At 41.9% G+C, this 24,773-nt stretch overlaps 2 protein-coding genes across 2 annotated transcripts in view; both read right to left on the minus strand.

Moving 5' to 3' along the window:
* The window catches only part of LOC130200337 (zinc finger protein 287-like), a 30,566-nt gene extending 27,518 nt beyond the window's left edge, over nucleotides 1-3,048 (minus strand). Inside the window, exon 1 of the mRNA XM_056424547.1 lies at nucleotides 2,986-3,048. The gene's annotated coding sequence lies outside the window, so the exon portion shown is untranslated. The remainder of the gene's footprint in view (nucleotides 1-2,985) is intronic.
* Nucleotides 43-24,773, minus strand: LOC130200902 (zinc finger protein 354C-like). Its single transcript, XM_056425477.1, has 3 exons — nucleotides 24,468-24,773; nucleotides 17,988-18,516; nucleotides 43-1,760 (listed from the first exon to the last, which is right to left on the minus strand). Exons 1-3 carry the CDS (start codon nucleotides 24,655-24,657, stop codon nucleotides 548-550), a joined length of 1,932 nt encoding a protein of 643 aa, XP_056281452.1. The 5' UTR covers nucleotides 24,658-24,773; the 3' UTR covers nucleotides 43-547.

The following is a 24,773-nucleotide window of genomic DNA, read 5'->3' on the forward strand; positions in this document are numbered from 1 at the left end:
TTTACCATATCGGTCAATTTGTATCAAATTGGCACGCAACTAATGCCAAAATGTACATAATTCAATGCCCAATATTGTGATATGCGAAGGTATGCGCTCTACCGAGTGCCCGTTCTAGTTCCAAACTTGCTTTGTTGAAGCGAAAAGCCTCACTTGTGATCTCATCCTGAAAATGATCCAGCTAACTACGTTAGCCAGGTACGAGAAACAGGGCCCAGTAGTGCTTCAGGTCAAATGATCACACATATTCAGTTCAGTTAAAAAAAATTATATCGACAGACACACACACACACCTGCGTAACCCTCGACTGTGATGTCACAGACTGTGACCTCATTAAACACTCAGTGTTCACTCATATAGGGTCAAGACTTGCAGAGAAAACTTCTTCAACCTTATCATGAACAACAACGTAGCTGAATGAACTTATTTATTCAACCATCCGGTTTTTAAGTATTTAACCATGTCTCATTTATTTCTGATGATCTTATCAATAGTGATTTTCTTAAATCACAGAGAAGAGAGAATTTTTTAAAGAAAAATGTACCACTAATTTGTTTTTCCACTGTGGACAGTTGAGTGTAGTTTCAGATTGTGCGCTTGTCTGAATGTTTTACCACAAACTGAACAACTGAATAGTTTCTCTCCAGTGTGGACAGTTGAGTGTAGTTTCAGAGTCTGTGCTCGTCTGAATGTTTTACCACAAACTGAACAACTGAATAGTTTCTCTCCAGTGTGGACAGTTGCGTGTTCTTTCAGATTGCGTGCTTGTGTGAATGTTTTACCACAAACTGAACAACTGAATAGTTTCTCTCCAGTGTGGACAGTTGAGTGTCGTTTCAGATTGTGCGCTCGTCTGAATGTTTTACCACAAACTGAACAACTGAATAGTTTCTCTCCAGTGTGGACAGTTGAGTGGTCTTTCAGATTGCGTGCTTGTGTGAATGTTTTACCACAAACTGAACAACTGAATAGTTTCTCTCCAGTGTGGACAGTTGAGTGGTCTTTCAGATTGCGTGCTTGTCTGAATGTTTTACCACAAACTGAACAGCTGAATAGTTTTTCTCCAGAGTGGACAGTTGAGTGTAGTTTCAGAGTGTTCACTAGTCTGAATGTTTTACCACAAACTGAACAACTGAACAGTTTCTCTCCAGTGTGGACAGTTGAGTGTAGTTTCAGAGTGTGTGCTCGTCTGAATGTTCTACCACAAACTGAACAACTGAATAGTTTCTCTGCAGTGTGGACAGTTGAGTGTATTTTCAGATTGTGCGCTAGCCTGAATGTTTTACCACAAACTGAACAACTGAATAGTTTCTCTCCAGTGTGGACAGTCGAGTGTCGTTTCAGATTGTGCGCTTGTCTATATGTTTTACCACAAACTGAACAACTGATTGGTTTCTCTCCTGTTTTGACTCCAGAGTGTCTCTTTTGGCCAAAGCTTCCAGAGGAGTTAATTGATGTGTTTCCAGTATTACAGTCCACGTCACTTTCAAGGACTTCATTGTTTTCCAAAGGGTTTAAATGAGACAGAGGTTCCTGAGTCTCCTTCCAATCATCACTGTTATCAGTCTCACATTCAGAGGATTGGGAAATCTCATCAGCAGTCGGTTGTAAAGGACTATCTGGATCTGATCTGGATCCGTCTTCCTCTCCATCTCTTTCTGTTTTCAAATGTTTCTTATTTTTAGTGGACTTTGAGAACTGAGCAAATGGGAACTTGATACCAGCCTCCTCCAGCGCTTGAAGCTGCACTCCTTCCTGACTGATCCCAGGTTCCTCTTTAATGTGTGGGGGCCCTGGGTCCTCCAGTTCCTCTTTAATGTGTGGGGGCCCTGGGTCCTCCTGGTCCTCCAGTTCCTCTTTAATGTGTGGGGGCTCTGGGTCCTCCAGTTCCTCTTTAATGTGTGGGTGCTCTGGGTCCTCCTGGTCCTCCAGTTCCTCTTTAATGTGTGTGGGCTCTGGGTCCTCCAGTTCCTCTTTAATGTGTGGGGGCTCTGGGTCTTCCTGGCATTCATTATTGTGTGGGGGCTCTGCATCTTCCTGGTCCAGATTGGAGCTCCAGTCATGCTGCTCAGAGGGAACCTCTGGTTTAGTCACCAACAGCTGCTGGACGTCTGTGCAGAATAATACAATACATGTATACATCTTAAGAATCTCAAATTGAACTGTAATATTCAAGAGGTTTATCAATGAGTAAGGACAGGTTTCTTTAGGGAGAACCTGAACAAAATAAAATCAGAAGTGAAATCAATAAGTCATGACACAGAAAGAGGAAGAAAAACTGTAATCTGAAAAGTACACCATGTACCTCTGAGGTGTAGTAGCCTACAGTAAAAAGTACAATATGTACCTTTGTGATGTATCATAATAAAAAGTATGAATGTGTTTACATACTGCAGTACAGTACCTGTAACTCTACCTCAGTACATGATGTGAATACTTCCTCCAGAATTGTTTCCGACAGTTTAAAGTTATAAAGAAACATCTCTCCTACCCGTTCTACTCACACCCAGCACCTTGTCACAGGAGGCCTCTGGAACTGTCAGTCAGCCAACCGCAAGGCCCATTTCATCTCTGGCTTCGCTATGGAGCAGTCGCTTGACTTCTTGGCTCTCACTGAGACCTGGATCACACGTCTACCCCGGCTGCTCTCTCCTCTGCCTTCTCCTTCAGCCACACACCCAGACCCTCTGGTCGGGGTGGAGCTACAGGTTTACTCATCTCACCCAAATGGTGTTTCTCTCTACCCGCTTCCACTTTTTACCCCACTGACTTTTGAGTTCCATGCTGTGATGGTTACTCATCCGGTTCAACTACACATTGTTGTTCTCTACCGTCCCCCTGGTTCTTTGGGAGATTTCTTGGAAGAGCTAGACGTCCTCCTGTCGAACTTCTCGGAACACGGCCCCCCGCTCATCCTTCTGGGTGACTTGAACATCCAGACAGAGAAGTCATGTGACCTGTTACTCTTACTGGCTTCCTTTAACCTCACTCAGTCCCTCCCCTCCTACTCACAAAGCCGGCAACCACCTTGACTACATTTTCACTAGAAGCTGCTCTACCTCTAACCTCACTGTAACCCCTCTCCATGTCTCTGACCACTTCTTCATCTCTTACTCTCACTCTCTGTTACTGATAACCCACCCATATCTACAGACTGTCCCTCCTCTCTGGCCTCCTCTGTCCTATCTGCTCTCCCCTCAACTGACTCCTTCTCACTCATGCAGCCTAACTCTGCCACAGACACTCTCCTCTCTTCCCCGTCTTCATCTCTTGATTCTCTTTGTCCTTTTAAGACACGACCGGTTCGCAAATCCTCTCCGGCTCCGTGGTCGTCTGACTCGGTGCTCGCCGAGAGAGCCACCTTGCGAGCGACGGAAAGGAAATGGCGCAAATCCCAGTCACAACCTGACTACCACCTTCAACAGCTCTGTGTTGGCCCCTACCCTGACTGCCAGGAACCTCGGGGTGACACGAGACAGTCAACTCTCCCTGACGACCAACATCACTGCGACAGCGCGTTCCTGTAGGTACATGCTGCACAACATCAGGAGAATACGTCCTCTTCTTACTCAGAAGGCGGCACAGGTTCTGGTCCAGGCTCTGGTCATCTCACACCTAGACTACTGCAACTCCCTCCTGGCAGGTCTACCTGCTAAGGCCATCCGACCTCTGCAGCTCATCCAGAACTCAGCAGCTTGACTGGTCTTCAGCCTCCAGAAATTCACCCACACCACTCCGCTCCTCCGCTCTCTTCACTGGTTACCGGTGGCGGCTCGCATCCGCTTTAAAACATTGGTTCTAGCGTACCGTGCTACGAACGGATCGGGCCCCGTCTACATCCGGGATGTGGTCACACCGTACACCCCGGCACGTTCGCTCCGCTCGGCAACAGCCAACCGACTTGTGGCTCCTGCACTTCGAGCTAATCACTGGAAATCCAGACTGTTTGCTGTCCTGGCTCCTCATTGGTGGAACGAGCTCCCCGCTGACATCAGGACAGCAGAAAGTCTCTACACCTTCCGCCGGAAACTAAAAACAAATCTTTTCCGAGTGTCTGAATTAAAACACAGATTAGCACTTCAGTGGCACTTAAATTAGGGCGACCAGACGTTCCTCTTTTCCCTGGACATGTCCTCTTTTTGAGACCTAAAAAATGCGTCCGGCAGGGATTCCAAAAACGTCCGGGATTTTGCTTCGTCGGATATTTGTGTTTCTCTAGGTCTTTCACAAACTATTATTTACCCCTTACAAGTTTTGGAAATGGTATCTCCCTTACGTTCCACCTTCTTGCGCGAGCTCTGACTGTAGAGAGAACAGTCATTGGTCGACCGATCTGAGGGTTGCCAGATACACGATAATTATCCTCCAAATACGACCATTTTGAGCCTTTGGTACGATACTTCACCATTTCCAATCTGGCAACACTGAGCACCTTGCCGCCTCCACTAGTTGCATGGATTCCCAAAGTGTGGTGCGCGAGCTGCCTCTAGGGGGTGCGCGAGAGGAAAAATGTAATGGTGGTCTACGTTGAGCCACCTGCGCTGCATGTGAAAATCCTCATATGGACTCCTCCTTTTTTATTTATATCTGTTTCTGAGCTTATGCATGTGCCACTCTTTGTTCTTTACGTGGCTTACTGTGTTTAAGTAAATAAATGTGAAATGCAATCTGCCTCTGAGCCCGTGCGTGTTGTGCACCGACAGATATGCTAGAGAGGTTCATGTCATTTATGTTCGCTTTCTCTCATTCCAGGCTTCCTGATTGTTTTCACCTGTCATCACACCTGTCTCCTATGCTCATCAGTGTCAGCCCCGCCCCTGATTGGTCCCACCTGTGTCTTGTTACCATGTGCTTAAATTCCCCTGTCTCCCAGTGTTCCTTGTCAGTTCGTCTGGTCTTTTGCCATGATCAGGTCGGGTTATGTTATGCTCTTGAAAAGTTTTTGATCCCTCACTACGTGAGCACTTTCATTTTGTTCACTGCAGAACCGAAAAATAAAGTACTTACAAATACTTTATCTCTGTCTCCCGGGTCGTGCAATTGGGTCATACTTCCTAAGTGTCTGAGGTCGTAACAGAACGAACTGACCACATTATGGACCCAGCCGACCCAAGAACGCTTCACGCCGCTCTGTCGGTACAGGGCGTGACGATTTTTCATCACGAGGAAAAACTGGACAAAGTCAGCCGGGAAATACAAGAGCTGAGAGGATGCCAGGCCGGGGTTCAGGAAGAATTTTCTACACAGATGCAACAACTGGTTGCCCAAATGAATAATTTTTTCATGGATCAACAGACTGCTCCTCCGGTGACGTCATCCACAGCTGAGAATTTGCCTGTCAATACTCCAGCTGACGACCCAGGTCAGGCTGTTTCCTCCCCGTTACGGCTGGCTCTTCCGGAGAGATTTTCCGGAGACTCTTCGAATTGCAGAGCCTTTCTGGTACAGTGTGATCTGCATTTTCAACACAACCCAGCAGCTTTTTTATCTGAGCATGGTAAAGTGGCGTTTATTGTGTCTCATTTAACGGGAAGAGCTGCAGCCTGGGCTACTGCAGAATGGTCTAGAGACACCGAACTATGTTACTCATTGGCCGATTTCATAGAGACTATGAGGCGCATTTTTGACCACTCATCGCCTGCTACGGAGGCCAGCAGAAGACTGTTTCAAATCGTCAGCTCAACCGTCAGGTGGTTGATTATGCCATCGAGTTTCGTACAGCAGCAGCGGACAGCGGATGGAATGTTCCGGCTCTTCGTGACGCCTTCATGACAGGACTTTCGAAACCGATAAAGGACCAGCTGGCTCCACTGGAGACACCCGGGATCTGGAATCCTCATCGCTGTGGCCATCCGGATCGATAACCGTCTTCGAAAGAGAGGGGGCGTCGACGCAACCGAGATGTTATTCCCAGCTTCCAGAATTCGCCTCGGAGGGTCGCGCCGCCAGCAGAGGATTTCCAGCTCATGTTACCGGACCATCAGAGGACTACACTTCCGAATGGCTCCGGTGAACCCATGCAGCTTGGAAGAACCAGGCTTTCTCTGGAGGAGAGGCAGCGCCGTCTACGGAGGGTTGCTGTTTCTACTGCGGCCAGCCGGGTCATCAACTCGCTTTCGTGCCGGAAAAGATCGTGCTCACCAGTCAAAAGGAGGGCGCTGGTGAGCAAGTTTCCCGCAGACTTCCCTCCTCGACCTGTTACTCAGGTAGACATTTGTATTAACAATCAGACCATTGACCAGGGTGTGTTAATAGACTCAGGGGCTGACGAAAGCCTTATAGACTGGGGCCTAGTCAAACAGCTAAAGATCAAACTGTCCCGCTATCTCATCCTGTTAGTGCCAGTGCCTTAGACGGCCGCTTGTTGTTCACAGTTACCCATTGCACTGAGCCCATACGGATTACTATAAATAAGGACCATACCGAGCATGCAATTTCATATTTTTGAGTCGAATCAGTACCCGATTATTTTGGGGTTTCCTTGGCTGAAGATCCACAATCCTCACATAGACTGGCCTTCAGGGAAAGTTAAGGAATGGGGAGAGGATTGTAAGGGCAGGTGTAAACTTTCGCAACCTGTTAATGCACCAACAGACTCTAGTAGGATCATTATAGATCACCCTGACTATCCTGATCTACAGAAGGTACCTTCCTGTTACCATGATTTAAAAGAAGCTTTTAACAAGTCTAAAGCCTTGTCGCTACCTCCTCACCGAGATTTTGACTGTCCCATTGATCTCGTACCGGGAGCCCCCATTCCCAAGGGGAGACTTTACTCGATTTCGAGACCTGAGAGAACAGCAATGGATGAATACATCTCCTCTTCACTCAAATCAGGGATTATCCGTCCTTCATCGTCTCCAGCCGGAGCGGGATTCTTTTTTGTGGAAAAGAAAGACGGGTCTCTGAGATCTTGCATAGATACAGTCCACTAAATGACATTACGGTGAAGAACCGCTATCCTCTGCCACTCATGTCATCTGTGTGTATATTCTATATTCTTTTGAACTGCTTCAAACGGCCAAGATATTCACCAAGTTGGATTTAAGAAATGCATATCACTTGGTTAGAATAAAACAAGGGGATGAGTGGAAGACTGGATTCAACACTCAGAATGGTCACTATGAGTACTTGGTAATGCCTTTTGGACTGTGCAATGCACCGGCTGTTTTTCAAGCTTTTGTGAATGAGGTTTTGCGGGAATTCTTGAATATTTCAGTGTTTGTGTATCTGGATGACATACTGATTTTCTCCCCAGACGCTAAATCTCATGTTAACCATGTCCGCCAAGTTTTGCAGAAACTACTGGATAATCAGCTATATGTCAAGGCAGAGAAGTGCGAGTTCCACACAGAAGAGGTGTCTTTCTTAGGATACATAGTCTCACCTAATCATATCCAAATGGATCCTCGAAAGTCAGTGCAGTATCCCAGTGGCCCACACCAGACTCCAGGAAAAAGGTTCAGCAGTTCCTAGGATTTGCTAACTTCTATAGGAAGTTTATTAGAATTTCAGTTCTGTTGCTGCTCCTCTGCATGTTCTGACTTCTCCTAAGGTTCCTTCAAGTGGACCCCCAGGCGGATCTTGCTTTCAAACTTTTTTCCCAATTAAACCCCCCCCCGGGGCCCCCACCCCCCCTTTTTTAAATTTTGGGGTTTAATTTTTTTTTTTTTAAAAAAAACCCCCAAAATTTTTTTAAAAGGGGGGGGGGGAAAAAAAAAAAAAAAAAACCCCCCGGTTTTTCCCCCCCCCCTTTTTTTTTAAAAAGGGGGGGTTTTTTTTAAAAACCCCCCCCCCCCAAAAAAAAAAAAATTTTTTCCCCCCCAAAAATTTTCCCCCCCCGGGTTTTTCCCGGGGTTTTTTTTTTTTAAATTTTTTTTCCCCTTTTTTTGTTTTTTTAAAGGGGGTTTTTTTTTTCCCCCCCCCCCCCCAAAAATTTTAAAAAATTTTTTTTTTTGGGGGGGTTTTTTTTTTTGGGGGCCCGGGGCCCCCCTTTTTTTCCCGGGGGGCCCTTTTTTCCCTTTTTTGGGGGGGCCCCTGGTTTTTTGGGGGGGTTTGGGCCTTTTTTTTTTTTTTTCCCCTTTTTTTTTTTGGGGGGGGTTTTTTTTTTTTTTTTTTTTTTTTTTAAAAAAATTTTTTTTTTTTTTTTTTTTTTTCCCCTTTTCCGTTTTTTTTTTTTAAAAAAAATTTTTTAAAAAAAAAATTTTTTTTTAAAAAATTTTAAAAAAAATTTTTTTTTTTTTTTAAAAAAAACCCAAAAAAAATTAAAAAAAAAAAGGGCCCTTGGGGGGAAAAATTTTAAAAGTAAAAATTTTTTTTAAAAAAAAAAAAAAAGGGGGGGAAAAAAAAAAAAAAAATTTTTTTTTCCCGTTTTTTTTTTTGGGGGAAAAAAAAAGGGCTTTTTTAAAATTTTTAAAAAGGGGGTTTTTTTTCCCCCCCCCAAAAAAAAGGGGGGGTTTTTGGGGGCCCCAAAAAAAAAAAATTTTTTTCCCAAAAAGGGGGGGGGGGGGAAAACCAAAAATTTAAAAAAAACCCCCTTTTTCCCCCTTTTTTTTAAAAAATTTTTTTTTTGGGGGGGTTTTTGGGTTTTTTTTTTTCCCCCCCCCCTTTTTTAAAACCCCCCCCCTTTTGGAATTTTTCCCCCCTTTTCCCCAAAAAAACCCCCCCCAGGGGTTAAACCCCCCCCCCTTTTTTTGGGAATTTTTTTCGTCCCCCCCCCCCCCCCCCCCCCAAAAAAAGGGGGGGGGAAAAAAAATTTTTTCCAAATTTTGGGTTTTTTCTCCCCCCCCCCCCCGGGCCCCAAACCCCCCCTTTTTTTTTTGGGGGGGGGGGGGGGGCCCCCCCCCCCAAAAACCCCCCCCCCCGGGGGCCCCCCCAAAAAGGTCAGGCCCCCCAAACCCCCAAAAACCCCCCCCCCCTTAAAAAGGGGCCCCTTTTTTTTGGGGTTTTCCCCCCCCCCCCCCCAAAAAACCCCCTTTTTTAAACCCCCCCCCCCCAAAAAAATTTGGGGGTTTTTTTTTAAATTTGTTCCCCCCCCCCGGGGGAAAAAACCCCCCCCCCCCAAAACCCCCCCCAAAAACCCCCCCCCCCCGGGGCCCCCCCCCTTTTGGGGGGGTTTTGGGGGGGGGAAAAAAAAAAAAAAACCCCCCCCCCCCCTTTAATTTTTTTTTTAAAAAAAAAATTTTTTTTTTTTCCCCCAAAATTTTTTTTTCCCCCCCCCCTTTAAGGCCCCAAAACCCAAAAAAACCCCCCCCCTTTTTTCCCCCCCCCTTCCCCCCCCCCCCCCCCCCCCCTTTTTTTTTAAAACCCCCCCCCTTTTTTTTCCCCCCCCCCCCCCCCCCCTTTTTTTTCCCCCCCCCCCCCAAAGGGGGGGAAGCCCCCCCCAAAACCCCCCCCCCCCCCCCCCCCTTTTTTTTTTCCAAAAGGGGGAAGTTTCCCCGGGGCCCCCCCCCCCCCGGGCCCCCCCCAAGGAAAACCCCCCCTTTTTTTGGGGGGCCCCCCCTTGGCCCCCCCCCAAAAAAATTTAAAATTTTTAAAAAAGGGGGGGAAAAAAAAAAAGGGGGAAAAACCCCCGGGGGTTTTTTTTTTTTTTTTGGGGGGAAAAACCCCCCCCCCCCCCCCCCGGGGGGGGGGAAAAAAAGGGGGGGGAAAAAAAAAACCCCCCTTTTTTCCCCCCTTTTTAAAAAATTTTTTTAAAAAAAAAAAAATTTTTTAAAAATTTTTTTTTTTCCACAAAAAAAAACCCCTTTTTAATTTTTAAAAAATTTTTTTTAAAAAAATTTTAATTTTTTAAAAAAATTTTTCCAAAAAAAAAAATTTTTAAAAAAATTTTTTAAAAAAAAAAAAAAAAGAATATATTTTTTTTTTTTTTAAAAAATTTTTTTTTTTTTTTTTTTAAAAAAAAAAAAAATTTTTTTTTGGGTTTCCCTTTTTTTTTTTAAAAAGGGGTTTAAAAAAAAGGGGGGAAAAAAAACCCCCCCAAAAATTTTTTTTTTTTAAATTTTTTTAAAAAAAAAGAAAAAAATTTTTTTGGGGCCCCAAAAGGGGTTTAACCCCCCCCCAAAAAAAGGGGGTTTTTTTTTTTTTTTCCCTTTTCCGGGGGGGCCCCCCCCTTTAAATTGTTTTTTTAAAACCCCCTTTTTTTTTCCCCCCCCCCCCCGGGGGGGGGCCCCCTTTTTTGGGGGTTTTTAATTTTTTTAAAAAGGGGGGGGCCCCCTTTTTCCCTTTTTTTTTTGGGGGGGGGAAAAAAAAATTTTAAAAAACCCCGTTTTTTTGGGTTTTTGGGAACCCCCCCCCCCCCCCGGGGGGGGGGGGGGGTTGGGGGGCCCCCCCTTTTTTTTTTTTGGGGGGGGGCCCCCCCCCCCCCCCCCCCAAAAAAACCCCCCCGGGCCCCCCCCCCCCCGGGGGTTTTCCCCCGGCCCCCCCTTTTTTTTTTTAAAAAATTCATTTGCCAGGGAAATGGCCCCCAAAAAAAAAAAGGGGGAAATTTTTTTTCCCCCCCCCCAAAAGGGTTAAAATTTTTTAAAAAAGGGAAAAAATTTTTCCCCCAACCCCCCCAAAAGGGGCCCCCTTTGGGGTTTTTTTGGGGCCGAAATTTTTGGGGGGAAAAAAGGGTTTTCCCGGGGGCCCCCCCCAAAACCGTGTTCCCCCCCCCCCCCCCCCCCCAAAAAAAAAAAATTTTTTGGGGGGGCCCCCTTTTTTTCCCCGGGGGAAAAAAAAAGGGGGGGGGAAAAAAAAGGGGGGTTCCCTGGGGGAAAAAAGGGGGGAAAAACCGGGGGGGTTTTTTTCCCGGGTTTAAAAAAGGGGGCCCCGGCCCCCGGGGCCCCCCCCCCCGGGGGGAAAAAAACCCCCCTTAGGGGAAAAAAAAAAAAAAATTTTTTTTTTGGGAAAAAGGGTTTTCCCCCCCCCCTTTTTTTCCCCCCAAAAATTTAAAAAAAAAAAAAATTTTTGGAAAAACCCCGGGGTTTAAAAAAAAAAGGGGGGGGGGTTTTTTCCCCCCCTTTTGGGGGGTTTGGGGGGGAAAAAAAAAAAAAAGGCCCCCCCCCAAAGGGGAAAAAAAAAAAAAAAAGGGGGGAATTTTTCCCCCCCGGTTAAAAAACCCCAAAAACCCCCCGGGGGGTTTTGGGGGCCCCTTTTTTGGGGGGGGTTTTTTTTTTTTTTTTTTTTTAAAAATTTTTTAAAAGGGGTTTTTTTTTTTTTTTTTTAAAAATTTTTTTTTTTTAAATTTTTTTTAAAAAATTTTTTTTTTTTTTTTTTTTAAGTTTTTTTTTTTTTAAACGGGAAAAGGGGGTTTTTTTAAAAAAAAAGGGAAAAAAAAAAAAAATTTAAATTTAAACCCCCCCTTTTTTTTTCCCCTTTAAAAAAAATTTGGGCCCCTTTTTTTAAAAGGGTTTTCCCCGGGGGCCCCCCCAAAACCGGGAAAACCCCCAAAATTTTCCCCCCCCCCAAAAAAATTGGGGTTTTTAAAAAAAAAAAATTTTTTTTTTTTCCCTTTTGAGGAATTTTTTTCCTTTTTTTTTTCCCCCCTTTTTTTTTAAAAAAAAAAACAAAAAAAACCCCCCCCCGGGGTTTTTTTTTTCCCCGGCCCCCCTTTTCCCCCCCCCCAAAAAAACCCCCCCCCCCCGGGGGGGGGAAAACCCCCCCCAAATTTTTCCCTTTCGGGGGGTTTTTTCCCCCCCCAAAAAAAAATTTTTTTGGGGGGGCCCCAAAAAAAAAAAACCCCGGGAAAAAAAGGGGGGTTTTTTTTTTTTTTTTAAAAAAAAAGGGTTTTTTCCCCCCCCCAAAAAACCCCTTTACCTTTATTTTTTTTTTTTGGGGGGGGGGGGGTTTTTTTTTTTTTAAAAAGGAATTTTTTTTTTTTTTTTTTAAAAAAAAAAAAAAACAAAAAAAAGGGAAAAGGGGTTTTTTAAAAAATTTTTTCCCCCCTTTTTTTTTTTTGGGGGGGGGCCCCGGGTTTTTTTAAAAAATTTTTTTCCCCCCCCTTTTAAAAACTTTTTTTTTTAAAAAAAAAAAAAAAACCCTTTTCCCCCCCCCCCCAAAAAAACCCAATGAAAAAGGCCCCTTTTTTTTTTTTTAAAAAAAACCCCAAAAAAAAAAATTTTTTGCCCCCCGGGGGGGCCCATTTTTTTTTTTTAAAAAAAAAAATAAAGGGGGGGAAAAAAAAAAACCCCCCCCTTTTTAAAAAGGGGGGGGAAAAAAAAAAGGGCCCTTTTTAAAAAAAAAAAAATTTTTTTTTTTTTTTTTTTTTTTTTTTTTTTTCCCCCCCCCCTTTAAAAAAAAATTTTTGGAAGGCCGTTTTAAAAAAATTTTTTTTTTTCCCCAAAAATTTTAAAAAAAAAAGGGAAAACCCCAAAAAAAATTTTTTTTTTTTTGGGAAAACCCCCCCCAAAAGTTTTTTTTTTAAAAAGGTTGGGGCCCCTTTAAAAAAAGGGGCCCCCCCAAAAACCCCCCCCTTTTTAAAAAAAAAAAAAAAAAAAAAAATTTTTAAAAAACAAAAGGGAAAAAAAAAGGGCCCGGGTTTTTTAAAAAACCCTTTTCCCTTTTTTTTTTTTTTTTTAAAAATGGGGAAAAAAAATTTTAAAATTTTTTTAAAATTTTTAAAACCCCAAAATTTTAAATTTTAAAAAACCGGGAAAAACCCCAAAAAAAAAATTTTTTTTTTAAAAAAAAAATTTTTTTTTGAATTTAAACCCGGCAAAAATTTTCGGTTTTTTTTTTCCCCCCCGGGTTTTAAAAAAATTTTTTTGGGGGAAAAAAAAAAACCCCCCCCCCCCCCCCCCGGGTTTCCCAACCCCAAAAAAAAGGGGGGTTTTTTTAAAAAATTTTTTTTTTTTTTTTTTTTTTTAAAAAAAAACCCCCCTTTTTTTTTTTTTTGGGGGGGCCCCCTTTTTTTAAAAAAAGGGGGAAAATTTTCCCCCAAAAAAAAAAATTTTTTTTTTAAAAAAGTTAAGGGGGGGTTTTTTTTTTTTTTTTTTCCCCCCACCAAAAAAAAAATTTGGGGGCCCGAACCAAAAAAAACCCCAAAAAAAATTTTTTTGCCCCCCCCAAAGGGGGGGTTTTTTTTTTTTAAAAAGGGGGGGAAAAAATTTTTTCCTAAAAAAAAAAAAATTTTTTAATTTTTAAGGGTTTTTTCCCTTTTTGTTTTTTATTTTTAAAAAACCCTTTTTTTAAAAAAAAAACCCCCCCCCTTTTTTAAAAAAAAAAAAAAAATTTTTTTTCCCAAACCCAAAAAAAAATTTTTCCTTTTTAAAAATTTTTTTTTGGGGGTTTAAAGGGTTTTTTTGGCTTTTTTTTTTTTAAAAATTTAAAAAAAAAAAAAAAAAAAAAAAAAGGGGGAAAAAAAAATTTTTTTTTCCTTTTTTTTATTTTCCTTTTTTCCCGGGGGGGGGAAAAAGAAAAGGGGCCTTTTTTTTTTTGGGGGAAAAGGGGCCCCGGGGAAAAAAAAAAAAAATTTTTTAAAAATTTTTTTTCCCTTTTAAAAAAAAAAAAAGGGCCCTTTTTTGGGCCCCCCGTTTTTAAAAATTTTTTTTTTTAATTTTTTTTTTTTAAAAAAAAAATTTTTGGGCCTTTTTGGGGGGGGGGGGGTTTTTTTTTTTGGTTTTTTTTTTAAAAAAAAAATTTTTTTGGGGGGGGAAAAACCCCCCTTTTTTAAAACAAAACCCCCCTTTTTTTTTTCCCAAAAAAAAAAAAATTTTTTTTGTTTAAATTTTTTTTTTTTTTTTTTTTTTTGGGGGAAAAAAACCCGAAAAAATTTTAAAAAAAAACAAAAAAGGGGGGAAGGGTGTTTTTTTTAAAAAAAAAAAATTTTATTTTTTTCCCAAAAAAAATTTTTAAAAAAAATTTTTTTTTTCCCCCCCAAAAAAAAAGGGTTTTTTCCCTTGGAATTCGGTTTTAAAAATTTTTTAAAAAAAATAAAAACCAAAGGCCCCGGTTTTTTTTTTTTTTTAAAAAAAACCCTTTTTTTTAAAAAAAAAACCCCCCCCTTTTTTTTTTTTAAAAAAACCCCCAAAAAAAAAAAAATTTTTTGGGAAAAAATTTAAAACCCCGGGGGGGGGGCCGGGGGGAAAAATTTAAACCCCCCGGGAAAAAAAAAAAAAAAAAAATTTTTTTTAAAAAAAAAAAAAACCCAAAAAAAAACCCAAAAAAAAAAGGAAAACCAAAAACCAAAAAAAATTTTTTTTTTTTAAAAATTTTTTTTTTTAAAAAAAAGGGAAAAAATTTTTTAAAAAAGGAAAATTTTTTAAAAAAAAGGGAAAAACCCCCCAAAAAAAATTTTTTTTTAAATTTTAAAAAATTTTTTTTTTTTTTAAAAAAAATTTTTTTTTTGGGGGGGGTTTTTGGGGGGAAAAAAAAAAAAAAAAAACCCCGGGGGGTTTTTAACCTTAATCCAAAAAAGGAAATTCCCCCCCAAAAAAAATTTTGGGGTTTTTTTGGGGGTTTTAAAAATTTTTAAAAATTTTTTAAAAAAAAAAGGGGCCAAAACCCTTTTTGGGGAAATTTTAAAAAAAGGGGGGGGAAAAAAAAACCCCAAAAAAAAAACCCCCCCTTTTTAAAACAAATTTTTTTTTAAAGGGGGGGAAAAAAAAAATTTTTTTTTTCCCCCAAAAAAGGGCCCCAAAAATTTTAACCCCCAAAAAAAGGGGTTTTAAAAATTTTAAACCCCAAAAAAAGGGGGGGGAAAAAAAAAAATTTTAAACCCAAAAAATTAAAAAAAGGGAAAAAAAAAAAAAAAAAAAAACCCCTTCCAAAAAAAAAAAATTTTTTTTAAAAAAAAACCAAAAAAAAAAATTTTTTAAAAAATTTAAAAAAATTTAAAAATTTAAAAAAAAAAAAAAGGAAATAAAAAAACCCAAAATTTTAAAATTGTTTTAATTTTTTTTTTGAAAAAAAAAAAATTTAAAAAAAAAATAAAAAAAAAAAAAAAAAATTTTAAAAAAAAAAATTTATTTTCACAAAAAAAAGGGGGGGGGGGGGAAAAAAAAAAATTTTTTTTAAAATTTTTTAAAAACAGGAAAAAAAAAAAAAAAATTTTAAAATTTTAAAAAAAAATTTTTTTTCCCCGGGGTTTTTTTTAAAAAATTTTTTTTTTTTTTAAAAAAAAAAAAAAAAATTTTTTTTTTCCCCCCTTTTTTTCCCCCCTTTAAAAAATTTTTTAAAAAGGAAGGAAAAAATTTTTTAACAAAACAAAAATTTTAAAATTTGGAAAAAATTTGGTTTTTTTTGGAAAAATTTTTTTGTTTTTTTAAAAAAAATTTTTTTTAAATTTTTTTTTAAAATTTTTTTTCCCCCCGGGGGTTTTTTTTCCCCCCGGGGAAAAAAACCCAAAAATTTTTTTTTTTTTGGGGGTTTAAAATTTTTTTTGGGGGCCCCCCCCTTTTTTTTTTAAAAAAATTTTTCCCGGGGGTTTAAAAAAACCCTTTTTTAAAAAACCCCACCGGGAAAAATTTTTTTAAAAAAAAAAATTTTTAAAAAAACCCCCCAAAAAAAAAAAAGGGGTTTTTTCTCCCTTTTTCCCCCTTTTTTTAAAATTTAAAAATTTTTTTTTCCCCCCCCCCCCAAAAAACCCCCAAAAAAATTTTTTTAAAAAAAAAAAATTTTAAATTTAAAAACCCCCCCCTTTTGGGCCCCCCCCTTTTTTAAAAAAATTTTTGGGTTTAAAAAAAAAAAAGGGGGGTTTTTTTTTTTTTTTTTTTTAAAAAAACCCCCCCTTTTTTTTTTTTTTTTTAAAACCCCCCCCCGGGGGGGGGTTTTTAAAAAGAAAAATTTTAAAAAATTTTTTTTTTCCCCCCTTTTTTTAAAATTTTTTTAAATTTTTTTTAAAAAAAAAAAGGGGGGGGCCCCCCTTTTTTTCCCCCCCAAAAAAAAAGGGGGGAAAAAAAAAGGGATTTAAAAAAAAATTGTTTAAAGGGGGTTTTTTTTTTTTTTAAAAAAAAAAAAATTTTTTTTTAAAAACCCCAAAAAAAAGGGGGCCCCAAAAAAATTTCCCCCGGGGGGGGGAAAAAGGGGGGCCCCAAACCCCCAAAGGGGGGGGCCCCCCCCCAAAAAGGGGGTTTTTTTTGGGGGGGCCCCCCCCCCCTTTTTTTTAAAAAAGCCGGAAATTAAAAAATTTTTCCCCCCAAAAATTTTTTAAAAAAAATTTTTTTAAAAATTTTTTTTATTTTTTTTTTTTTTTTTTGTTTTTTTTTAAAATTTTTTTTTTTTTCCCTTTTTTAAAAAAATTTGGGGAAAAAAAACTTTTAAAAATTTTTTTGGGCCCTATTTATTCCAAACCCCAAAGAGGGTTTAAAAACCAAATTTTTCAACCAAAACCCCAACTTGTACCTTTTAAATTATCCATTTAATTGTTACCCTAAAAAAGGGCCCGTAGTTCTTGGTCAAATGTAAAAACAAAACCCGTTCATTAAATCCAGCAAAAAAAAGGGCCCCAGTATTTTCCAAAATTAATTTAAAAAAACCTTTCAGTTTATTTTCTTATATCCCCCCTTGCAAAAAACCCCAACCCATATGAAGACCCCCTTCTAAAAAAATTTGAACAAAAAATTACAATAGTTAAATTTATTCAACCCTCCGGTTTTTAAGTATTTAAACATGTCTCATTTATTTCTGATGATCTTATCAATGCAATAGTGATTTTCTTAAATCACAGAGAAGAGAGAATTTTTTAAAGAAAAATGTACCACTAATTTGTTTTTCCAGTGTGAACAGTTGAGTGTACTTTCAGAGTGTGCGCTAGTCTGAATGTTTTACCACAAACTGAACAACTGAATAGTTTCTCTCCAGTGTGGACAGTTGAGTGTCGTTTCAGATTGTTCGCTTGTCTGAATGTTTTACCACAAACTGAACAGCTGAATAGTTTTTCTCCAGTGTGGACAGTTGAGTGTCGTTTCAGATGGTGCGCTTGTCTATATGTTTTACCACAAACTGAACAACTGAATAGTTTTTCTCCAGTGTGGACAGTTGAGTGTCGTTTCAGATTGTTCGCTTGGCTGAATGTTTTACCACAAACTGAACAACTGAATAGTTTCTCTCCAGTGTGGACAGTTGAGTGTAGTTCCAGATTGCTTGCTAGTCTGAATGTTTTACCACAAACTGAACAGCTGAATAGTTTTTCTCCAGTGTGGACAGTTGAGTGTCGTTTCAGACTGTTCGCTTGTCTATATGTTTTACCACAAACTGAACAACTGAATAGTTTCTCCAGTGTGGATAGTCGAGTGTAGTTTCAGACTCTGCGCTTGTCTGAATGTTTTACCACAAACTGAACAACTGAATAGTTTCTTCCAGTGTGGACAGTTGTGTGTAGTTTCAGATTCTGCGCTTGTCTGAATGTTTTACCACAAACTGAACAACTGAATAGTTCATCTCCAGTGTGGACAGTTGAGTGTAGTTTCAGAGTGTTCGCTAGTCTGAATGTTTTACCACAAACTGAACAACTGAATAGTTTCTCTCCAGTGTGGACAGTTGAGTGTCGTTTCAGATTGCGTGCTCGTCTGAATGTTTTACCACAAACTGAACAACTGAATAGTTTCTCCAGTGTGAACAGTTGAGTGTCGTTTCAGACTCTGCGCTAGTCTGAATGTTTTACCACAAACTGAACAGCTGAATAGTTTCTCTCCAGTGTGGACAGTTGAGTGTAGTTTCAGAGTGTTCGCGAGTCTGAATGTTTTACCACAAACTGAACAACTGATTGGTTTCTCTGCTGTTTTGACTCCAGAGTGTCCCTTCGGATGTTTCTTGTGGCCAAAGCTTCCAGAGGAGCTAATTGATGTTTTTCCAGTATTACAGTCCACGTCACTTTCAAGTACTTCATTGTTTTGCAAAGGGTTTAAATGTGACAGAGGTTCCTTCCAATCATAACTGTTATCAGTCTCACATTCAGAGGATTGGGAAGTCTCATCAGCAGTCGGTTGTAAAGGACTATCTGGATCTGATCTGGATCCGTCTTCATCTCCATCTCTTTCTGTTTTCAAATGTTTTTTTTTTAGTGGACTTTGAGAACTGAGCAAATGGGAACTTGATACCAGCCTCCTCCAGTGCTTGAAGCTGCACTCCTTCCTGACTGATCCAGAGTTCCTCCTGTTCCTCTTTAATGTGTGGGGGCTCTGGGTCCTCCTGTTCCTCTTTAATGTGTGGGGGCCCTGGGTCCTCCTGGTCCTCCAGTTCCTCTTTAATGTGTGGGGGCTCTGGGTCCTCCTGTTCCTCTTTAATGTGTGGGGGCTCTGGGTCCTCCTGGTCTTCTTTAATGTGTGGGGGCTCTGGGTCCTCCTGTTCCTCTTTAATGTGTGGGGGCTCTGGGTCCTCCTGTTCCTCTTTAATGTGTGGGGGCTCTGGGTCCTCCTGGTCTTCTTTAATGTGTGGGGGCTCTGGGTCCTCCTGGTCTTCTTTAATGTGTGGGGGCTCTGGGTCCTCCTGGTCTTCATTAATGTGTGGGGGCTCTGGGTCTTCCTGGTCCAGACTGGAGCTCCAGTCATGCTGCTCAGAGGGAACCTCTGGTTTAGTCACCAACAGCTGCTGGACATCTGTGCAGAATAATACAATACATGTATACATCTTAAGAATCTCATATTGAACTGTAATATTCAAGAGGTTTATCAATGAATGAGGACAGGTTTCTTTAGGGAGAACCTGAAAAAAGAAAAACTGTCATCTGAAAAGTACACCATGTACCTCTGAGGTGTAGTAGCCTACAGTAAAAAGTACAATATGTACCTTTGTGATGTATCATAATAAAAAGTATGAACGTGTTTACATACTGCAGTACAGTACCTGTAACTCTACCTCAGTACATGATGTGAATACTTCCTCCAGAATTGTTTCCGACAGTTTAAAGTTATTTCAATCAGGAGAGACGGGTATTTAGAGTTGAACAATCATTTATTACAATAGAATATTGCAATAGTGCAAAGTCTTTTTTGGCGATTGGACTCCATCCTGAAGTAGGATAAACCAGGGGTAGAGATGCTGATATCTGCGCAGGCAGAATCCCCCCATGGAGTCCAGACACTGGTGGTGGTGTCGGTTGCATAACGCCAATTGGAGGAGCCTGGGGTGGCGGAGGGACGAACTGACGCGAGCTGAAACGACAACTGACAGCAGCAGAGAACAGAACTTTAAAGTGTTACCAACGACTCTGTGATAGGCTTATCCAACTGGGCTGGCTCTAAATGGTTGGTTCATTCATCGGGCCCGCCCCCAATCAGCTAATGGAGTAATCGCTGCAAGACTTGTGAATGAACCAGCTGTACCCAATGTCTTCCTGTCTGAATTTTCGCTAAGCTACATAAAGAAACATCTTTCCTACCCGTTCTACTCACACCCAGCACCTTGTCACAGGAGGCCTCTGGAACTGTCAGTCAGCCAACCGCAAGGCCCATTTCATCTCTGGCTTCGCTATGGAGCAGTCGCTTGACTTCCTGGCTCTCACTGAGACCTGGATCACACGTCTACCCCGGCTGCTCTCCTCTGCCTTCTCCTTCAGCCACACACCCAGACCCTCTGGTCGGGGTGGAGCTACAGGTTTACTCATCTCACCCAAATGGTGTTTCTCTCTCTACCCGCTTCCACTTTCTACCCCACTGACTTTTGAGTTCCATGCTGTGACGGTTACTCATCCGGTTCAACTACACATTGTTGTTCTCTACCGTCCCCCTGGTTCTTTGGGAGATTTCTTGGAAGAGCTAGACGTCCTCCTGTCGAACTTCTCGGAACACGGCCCCCCGCTCATCCTTCTGGGTGACTTGAACATCCAGACAGAGAAGTCATGTGACCTGTTACTCTTACTCTCATCCTTTAACCTCTCACTCGGTCCCCTCCTACTCACAAAGCCGGCAACCACCTTGACTACATTTTCACTAGAAGCTGCTCTACCTCTAACCTCACTGTGACTCCTCTCCATGTCTCTGACCACTTCTTCATCTCTTACTCTCTCACTGGTACTGATAACCCACCCATATCTACAGACTCTCTCCCTCCTCTCTGGCCTCCTCTGTCCTATCTGCTCTCCCCTCAACTGACTCCTTCTTACTCATGCAGCCTAACTCTGCCACAGACGCTCTCCTCTCTTCCCCGTCTTCATCTCTCGATTCTCTTTGTCCTTTTAAGACACGACCGGTTCGCAAATCCTCTCCGGCTCCGTGGTCGTCTGACTCGGTGCTCGCCGAGAGAGCCACCTTGCGAGCGACGATAAGGAAATGGTGCAAATCGAACCAAGCGGAAGACCTGCTCCTCTATCAATCTCCTCTCTCCTCATTCTCTGCAGCCAAAAGCTCGTTCTACCTAACCAAAATTCAGTCTTCCTTCTCTCACCCCAAAAAACTATTCTCTATCTTTTCCAACCTCCCCCTTCCACCCTTTTACCGAGCCACTTTACAAACAAGATAGACATACGCTCCTCCTTTACTAATCCATCTATCACTTCACCAACACCAACTTCTTCTTCATCCCCCTCTCTTTCCTCTTTCACCCCCTTGTCTCCCAATCAAGTTCTTAGCTTGGAGACCAACGCTCGACCGACCACCGTCCCATCTCACATTCTCCAGGCTATTGCTCCTGACCTCTCACCCATCTTATTAACAGCTCCCTCTCAACTGGCTGTTTCCCTAACTCTCTGAAGGAGGCGAGAGTCAACCCTCTCCTGAAGAAACCCACGCCGACCTGAAGTCAGCAACTACAGACCGGTCTCTCTTCTTCCTTTTCTTTCCAAAACTCTGGAGCGAGCTATCTTTAACCAAGTGTCCTCCTATCTCCACAGCAACAACCTTCTCACCAGTCTGGATTCAAGGCCGGCCAATCGACAGACTGCCCTCCTTGCTGTCTGAGCAGCTTCACACTGCTAGAGCAGCCTCTCTCTCCTCTGTCCTTATCCTTCTAGACCAGGGGTGTCCAAACTTTTTGCAACTAGGGCCAATTGTGATAAAGTACAGATGCCCGGGGGCCAATAGTTCCTTTAGACAATTTTTAAACCACAAAATGTGCATGAAAATACACTGTTTAATTTATTGTTTGTTGGTTTCTTCTACTGCGTTTGTGACTGCTCAAAAGTCTTGTGTACTGGAGGTAATGCACCCGCAATTTGTAATGTAGCACTGGCTTCTGCACCTTGCTGCTATGCTTAACATGATGATATTGATGATGTTGTACTGTTTTTACTGTTTTTATTGTAAAGCACTCTGTGTATTCGTACTGCGAAGGGCGCTATATAAATAAACTTTTACTTACTTACTTACTTACTGTTATAAACAATTTATTTTTAGTCACAATTACTTTTATTTTTTAAATGACAATGTAACCACATATAATATAACCAAGTCTGCCTTTCATTCAGTCAGATAACAATGAAAAAGCTGTATATAGAATACCTTACATTTCTATGAGTTACATAATGTTGCAATTAACCTGTTTTGCACTGAATACCTTTTCAAGATAATATCAATAAAGTGCAACCTGTGAAAAATTAAACAAAATAAGATCAAATGTTTGGGCATAAAGAGTTTACTGAGTGTTAGTGACACTGCATATCTTTTCAAAATAACAATAACGCCAACCTTTGAAAAACAAAACAAGTGCAGATATGTCTGTCATTACGTTTTTTCTATGTGTGATAAAATGGGCTTTCCACTACACCTTTTTAAACGGGGTTGCGCTTGATACGGCCACTCCATAAAGCTCAATGTTGAGCTCTTGTTTTGAAGGGCAACAGCTGGAACGCTGAGAGGTAACACCTGACAACAAGTCTCCAAGAATTCGTCTGTCGCATGCGCAGCGTAACGTTAACGTCGTAACGTACACATTTACACGAAAGTCGGCGACAGGCATTTCGCTCTTTATTTATTAATGACTTCGTTTTATGTCCGTGTAGTTTGTAAGATGTGAAGTTCTCAAACAAGGTCTTGAAATAAAAGAATCTGCATTTCCCCTCGCGCCCCACCTCGTCTCTGCTCTTGAACCCGGAGCAGAGAGCTACTCTGAGACGACTTGTCTTCACCACCGTGGGAACGCAGAGGTGTCGGTTTGCTGTTCACGCGACATATTGGACGCTCTCTGCCGGCTGGTTGGAGCATGCTCACCTGTATGTGCGCACCTGTCTGTGCGCATGGGGGCGGAGCTCCGCCGGGATACCGAGAGCCAGGAGAAGTGTGAACGCCACCACGTAGAGACAGAAATGACAAGCCGCTGTGTCGATACGATCAATAATATATTATTTACCCCTTACAAGTTTTGGAAATTGTATCTCGGTTCGACGTGAACGGCAGCCCGCCGAAGGCAGCGCTGCCCGAGGAGACCAGCCTGCTGATCATCTCAGAGGCTGACGTGCGCAGAGCCTTCAAGCGGGTGGACATCCGGAAGGCGGCAGGTCCCGACCACATCCCGGGGCGCGCCCTCAGAGCATGTGCAGACCAGTTGGCAGGAGTCTTCGCAGACATCTTCAACCTCTCCCTGTCCCAGGCTGTTGTTCCTGAGAGCTTCAAGATGTCCACCATTGTGCCTGTCCCCAAACACCCCAAGGTAACCTGCCTGAATGACTGGAGACCCGTAGCCCTCACCTCGATTGTCAGTAAATGCTTCGAGAGGTTGGTCAAGGACTTCATTTGTTCCATGTTGCCTGCCACGCTGGACCCATGGCAATTTGCATATCGTCAAAACAGATCCACCGACGCAATTGCCATGGCACTTCACTCCGCCCTTTCCCACCTGGAGGAGGCACTGTTGTGTGCGAATGCTGGTTGTGGACTACAGCTCAGCGTTCAACACTATTGTTCCCGCCAAGCTCGACACCAAGCTCAGAGGTTTAGGCCTGCACTCTACCATGTGCAGCTGGATACTGGACTTCCTGTCGGGCCGCCGCCAGGTGGTGAGGATGGGCAGTACCACCTCAGAGCCACTGACCCTCAACACGGGAGCCCCTCAGGGATGCGTGTTGAGCCCTCTCCTCTACTCCCTGTACACCCACGACTGCACGGCCATGCACAGCTCCAACGTCATCATCAAGTTTGCTGACGACACAACAGTGTTGGGGCTGATCACCGACGACGACGACGAGACAGCCTACAGGGAGGAGGTTGGATCACTGGTACAGTGGTGCCAGGAGAACAGCCTCGTCCTCAACGTCAAGAAGACCAAGGAGCTGATCGTGGACTACAGGAAGCGGAGAGGAGAGCACACCCCCATCTCCATAGACGGAGTTGCAGTAGAGAGGGTCAGCAGCTTCAAGTTCCTCGGCGTGCACATCTCCGAGGACCTCACATGGACCACGCACACCACTCACATGTTGAAAAGGGCCCAACAACGCCTGTATTTCCTTAGGCGACTGAGGAAATTCAACATGGCCCCCCGCATCCTCAGAACATTCTACACCAGTACCATCGAGAGTGTTCTGACAGGTTGCATCACCGTCTGGTACGGGAACTTCACCGCCCTGGAGCGTAGGGCACTACAGAGGGTGGTGCGGTCGGCACAGTACATCGTTGGAGGTGAGCTTCCCTCCATCCTGGACATATACACCAGGCGGTGCGTGGCCAGGGCCAAACGGATGATGAAAGACAATAACCACCCCGGCCACAAACTGTTCACCCTTCTACCGTCAGGCAGGCGATACCGCAGTATCAAGTGCCGCACAAACAGACTGAGGGACAGCTTCTTCAGTCAGGCCATCAGGCTGCTGAACAAGGACTGAGACCCTCATTAACACTACACACCAGAACATATTCTGTGAAGATCTATGGCCATGGTGTATATTTTATTACATTGTTTTATATATAGATATATTGTATATATATACATATATATATATATATTGTCTCAAAAAAGTGTATATTTTATTACATTGTTTTATATATATATATTGTCATGATGTATATTCTATTACATTGTTTTATATATATATATTGTTAATACTTTCTTCTTTTTTTGTGTGGATATTGTATAGTTTATTCTCATTCTTATTCTTTTTTTAGTCTGCTACTGCTGTCGGGTGTTTTTGCACATAAGAATTTCACAAACCGATTATACTTGTATAAAAGGGGATGTGACAATAAAAAACTTGAAACTTGAAACTTGACTTACGTTCCACCTTCTTGCGCGAGCTCTGACTGTAGAGAGAACAGTCATTGACCGATTTCAGTGTTGCCAGATACACGATAATTATCCTCCAAATACGACCATTTTGAGCCTTTGGTACGATACTTCACCATTTCCAATCTGGCAACACTGAGCACCTTGCCGCCTCCACTAGTTGCATGCTATACACTACTACTACCCCCCCCCCCCCTCTCTTTTTCACAAACTCAAATCTGGTCACCGTACTTAAATAGCTCTTATTATGGTACTTTTGTAATTCGACTATGTTGAGGAAATGTTACTTTCTGTATTCTTGTTGTTCTTAGTTTGTACTCTAGGTTGATGCACTTATTGTAAGTCGCTTTGGATAAAAGCGTCCGCTAAATGACACGTGATGTAATGTAACGTAACCAACCTGCTCGTTGTAACCGGACTTTCGGGTTGAACATGGCGTCCAGTCGTTTCCGTTGGCGCTCGTGCTCCTCTTTTAAACTAGTCAGTTCCTCCTCGTGCTCTGCTGTGTCTTCAAACAGCCCACATATCTCTCCAGCAGCCGCAGTCAGTCGCTGGTTCACTAAACATATCAGCTCTGGGACGTTACACATGTTCACGAACTCACGGACAGACGTTTCCTCCACACGCGCTCGGCTCCGTCTACTTTCTGCTCGCACGCTGACGTCATGACGTCATGACACCGGGAGACAATCCGGACGGAAACAAC

This window comes from Pseudoliparis swirei, chromosome 10 (genome assembly GCF_029220125.1).
Source record: "Pseudoliparis swirei isolate HS2019 ecotype Mariana Trench chromosome 10, NWPU_hadal_v1, whole genome shotgun sequence".
Taxonomy (NCBI): Eukaryota; Metazoa; Chordata; class Actinopteri; order Perciformes; family Liparidae; genus Pseudoliparis; species Pseudoliparis swirei.

Excerpts from the sequence above, each read along its gene's own strand:
- LOC130200902 (XM_056425477.1), bottom strand. The coding sequence starts at position 24,657 with ATGTGTAACGTCCCAGAGCTGATATGTTTAGTGAACCAGCGACTGACT. Across the intron at positions 18,517-24,467 it reads AGTCCGGTTACAACGAGCAG|ATGTCCAGCAGCTGTTGGTG; the intron begins GTTGGTTACGTT and ends TATTCTGCACAG. Across the intron at positions 1,761-17,987 it reads CCATTTGCTCAGTTCTCAAA|TCAGGAAGGAGTGCAGCTTC; the intron begins GTCCACTAAAAA and ends ACCTGGGATCAG.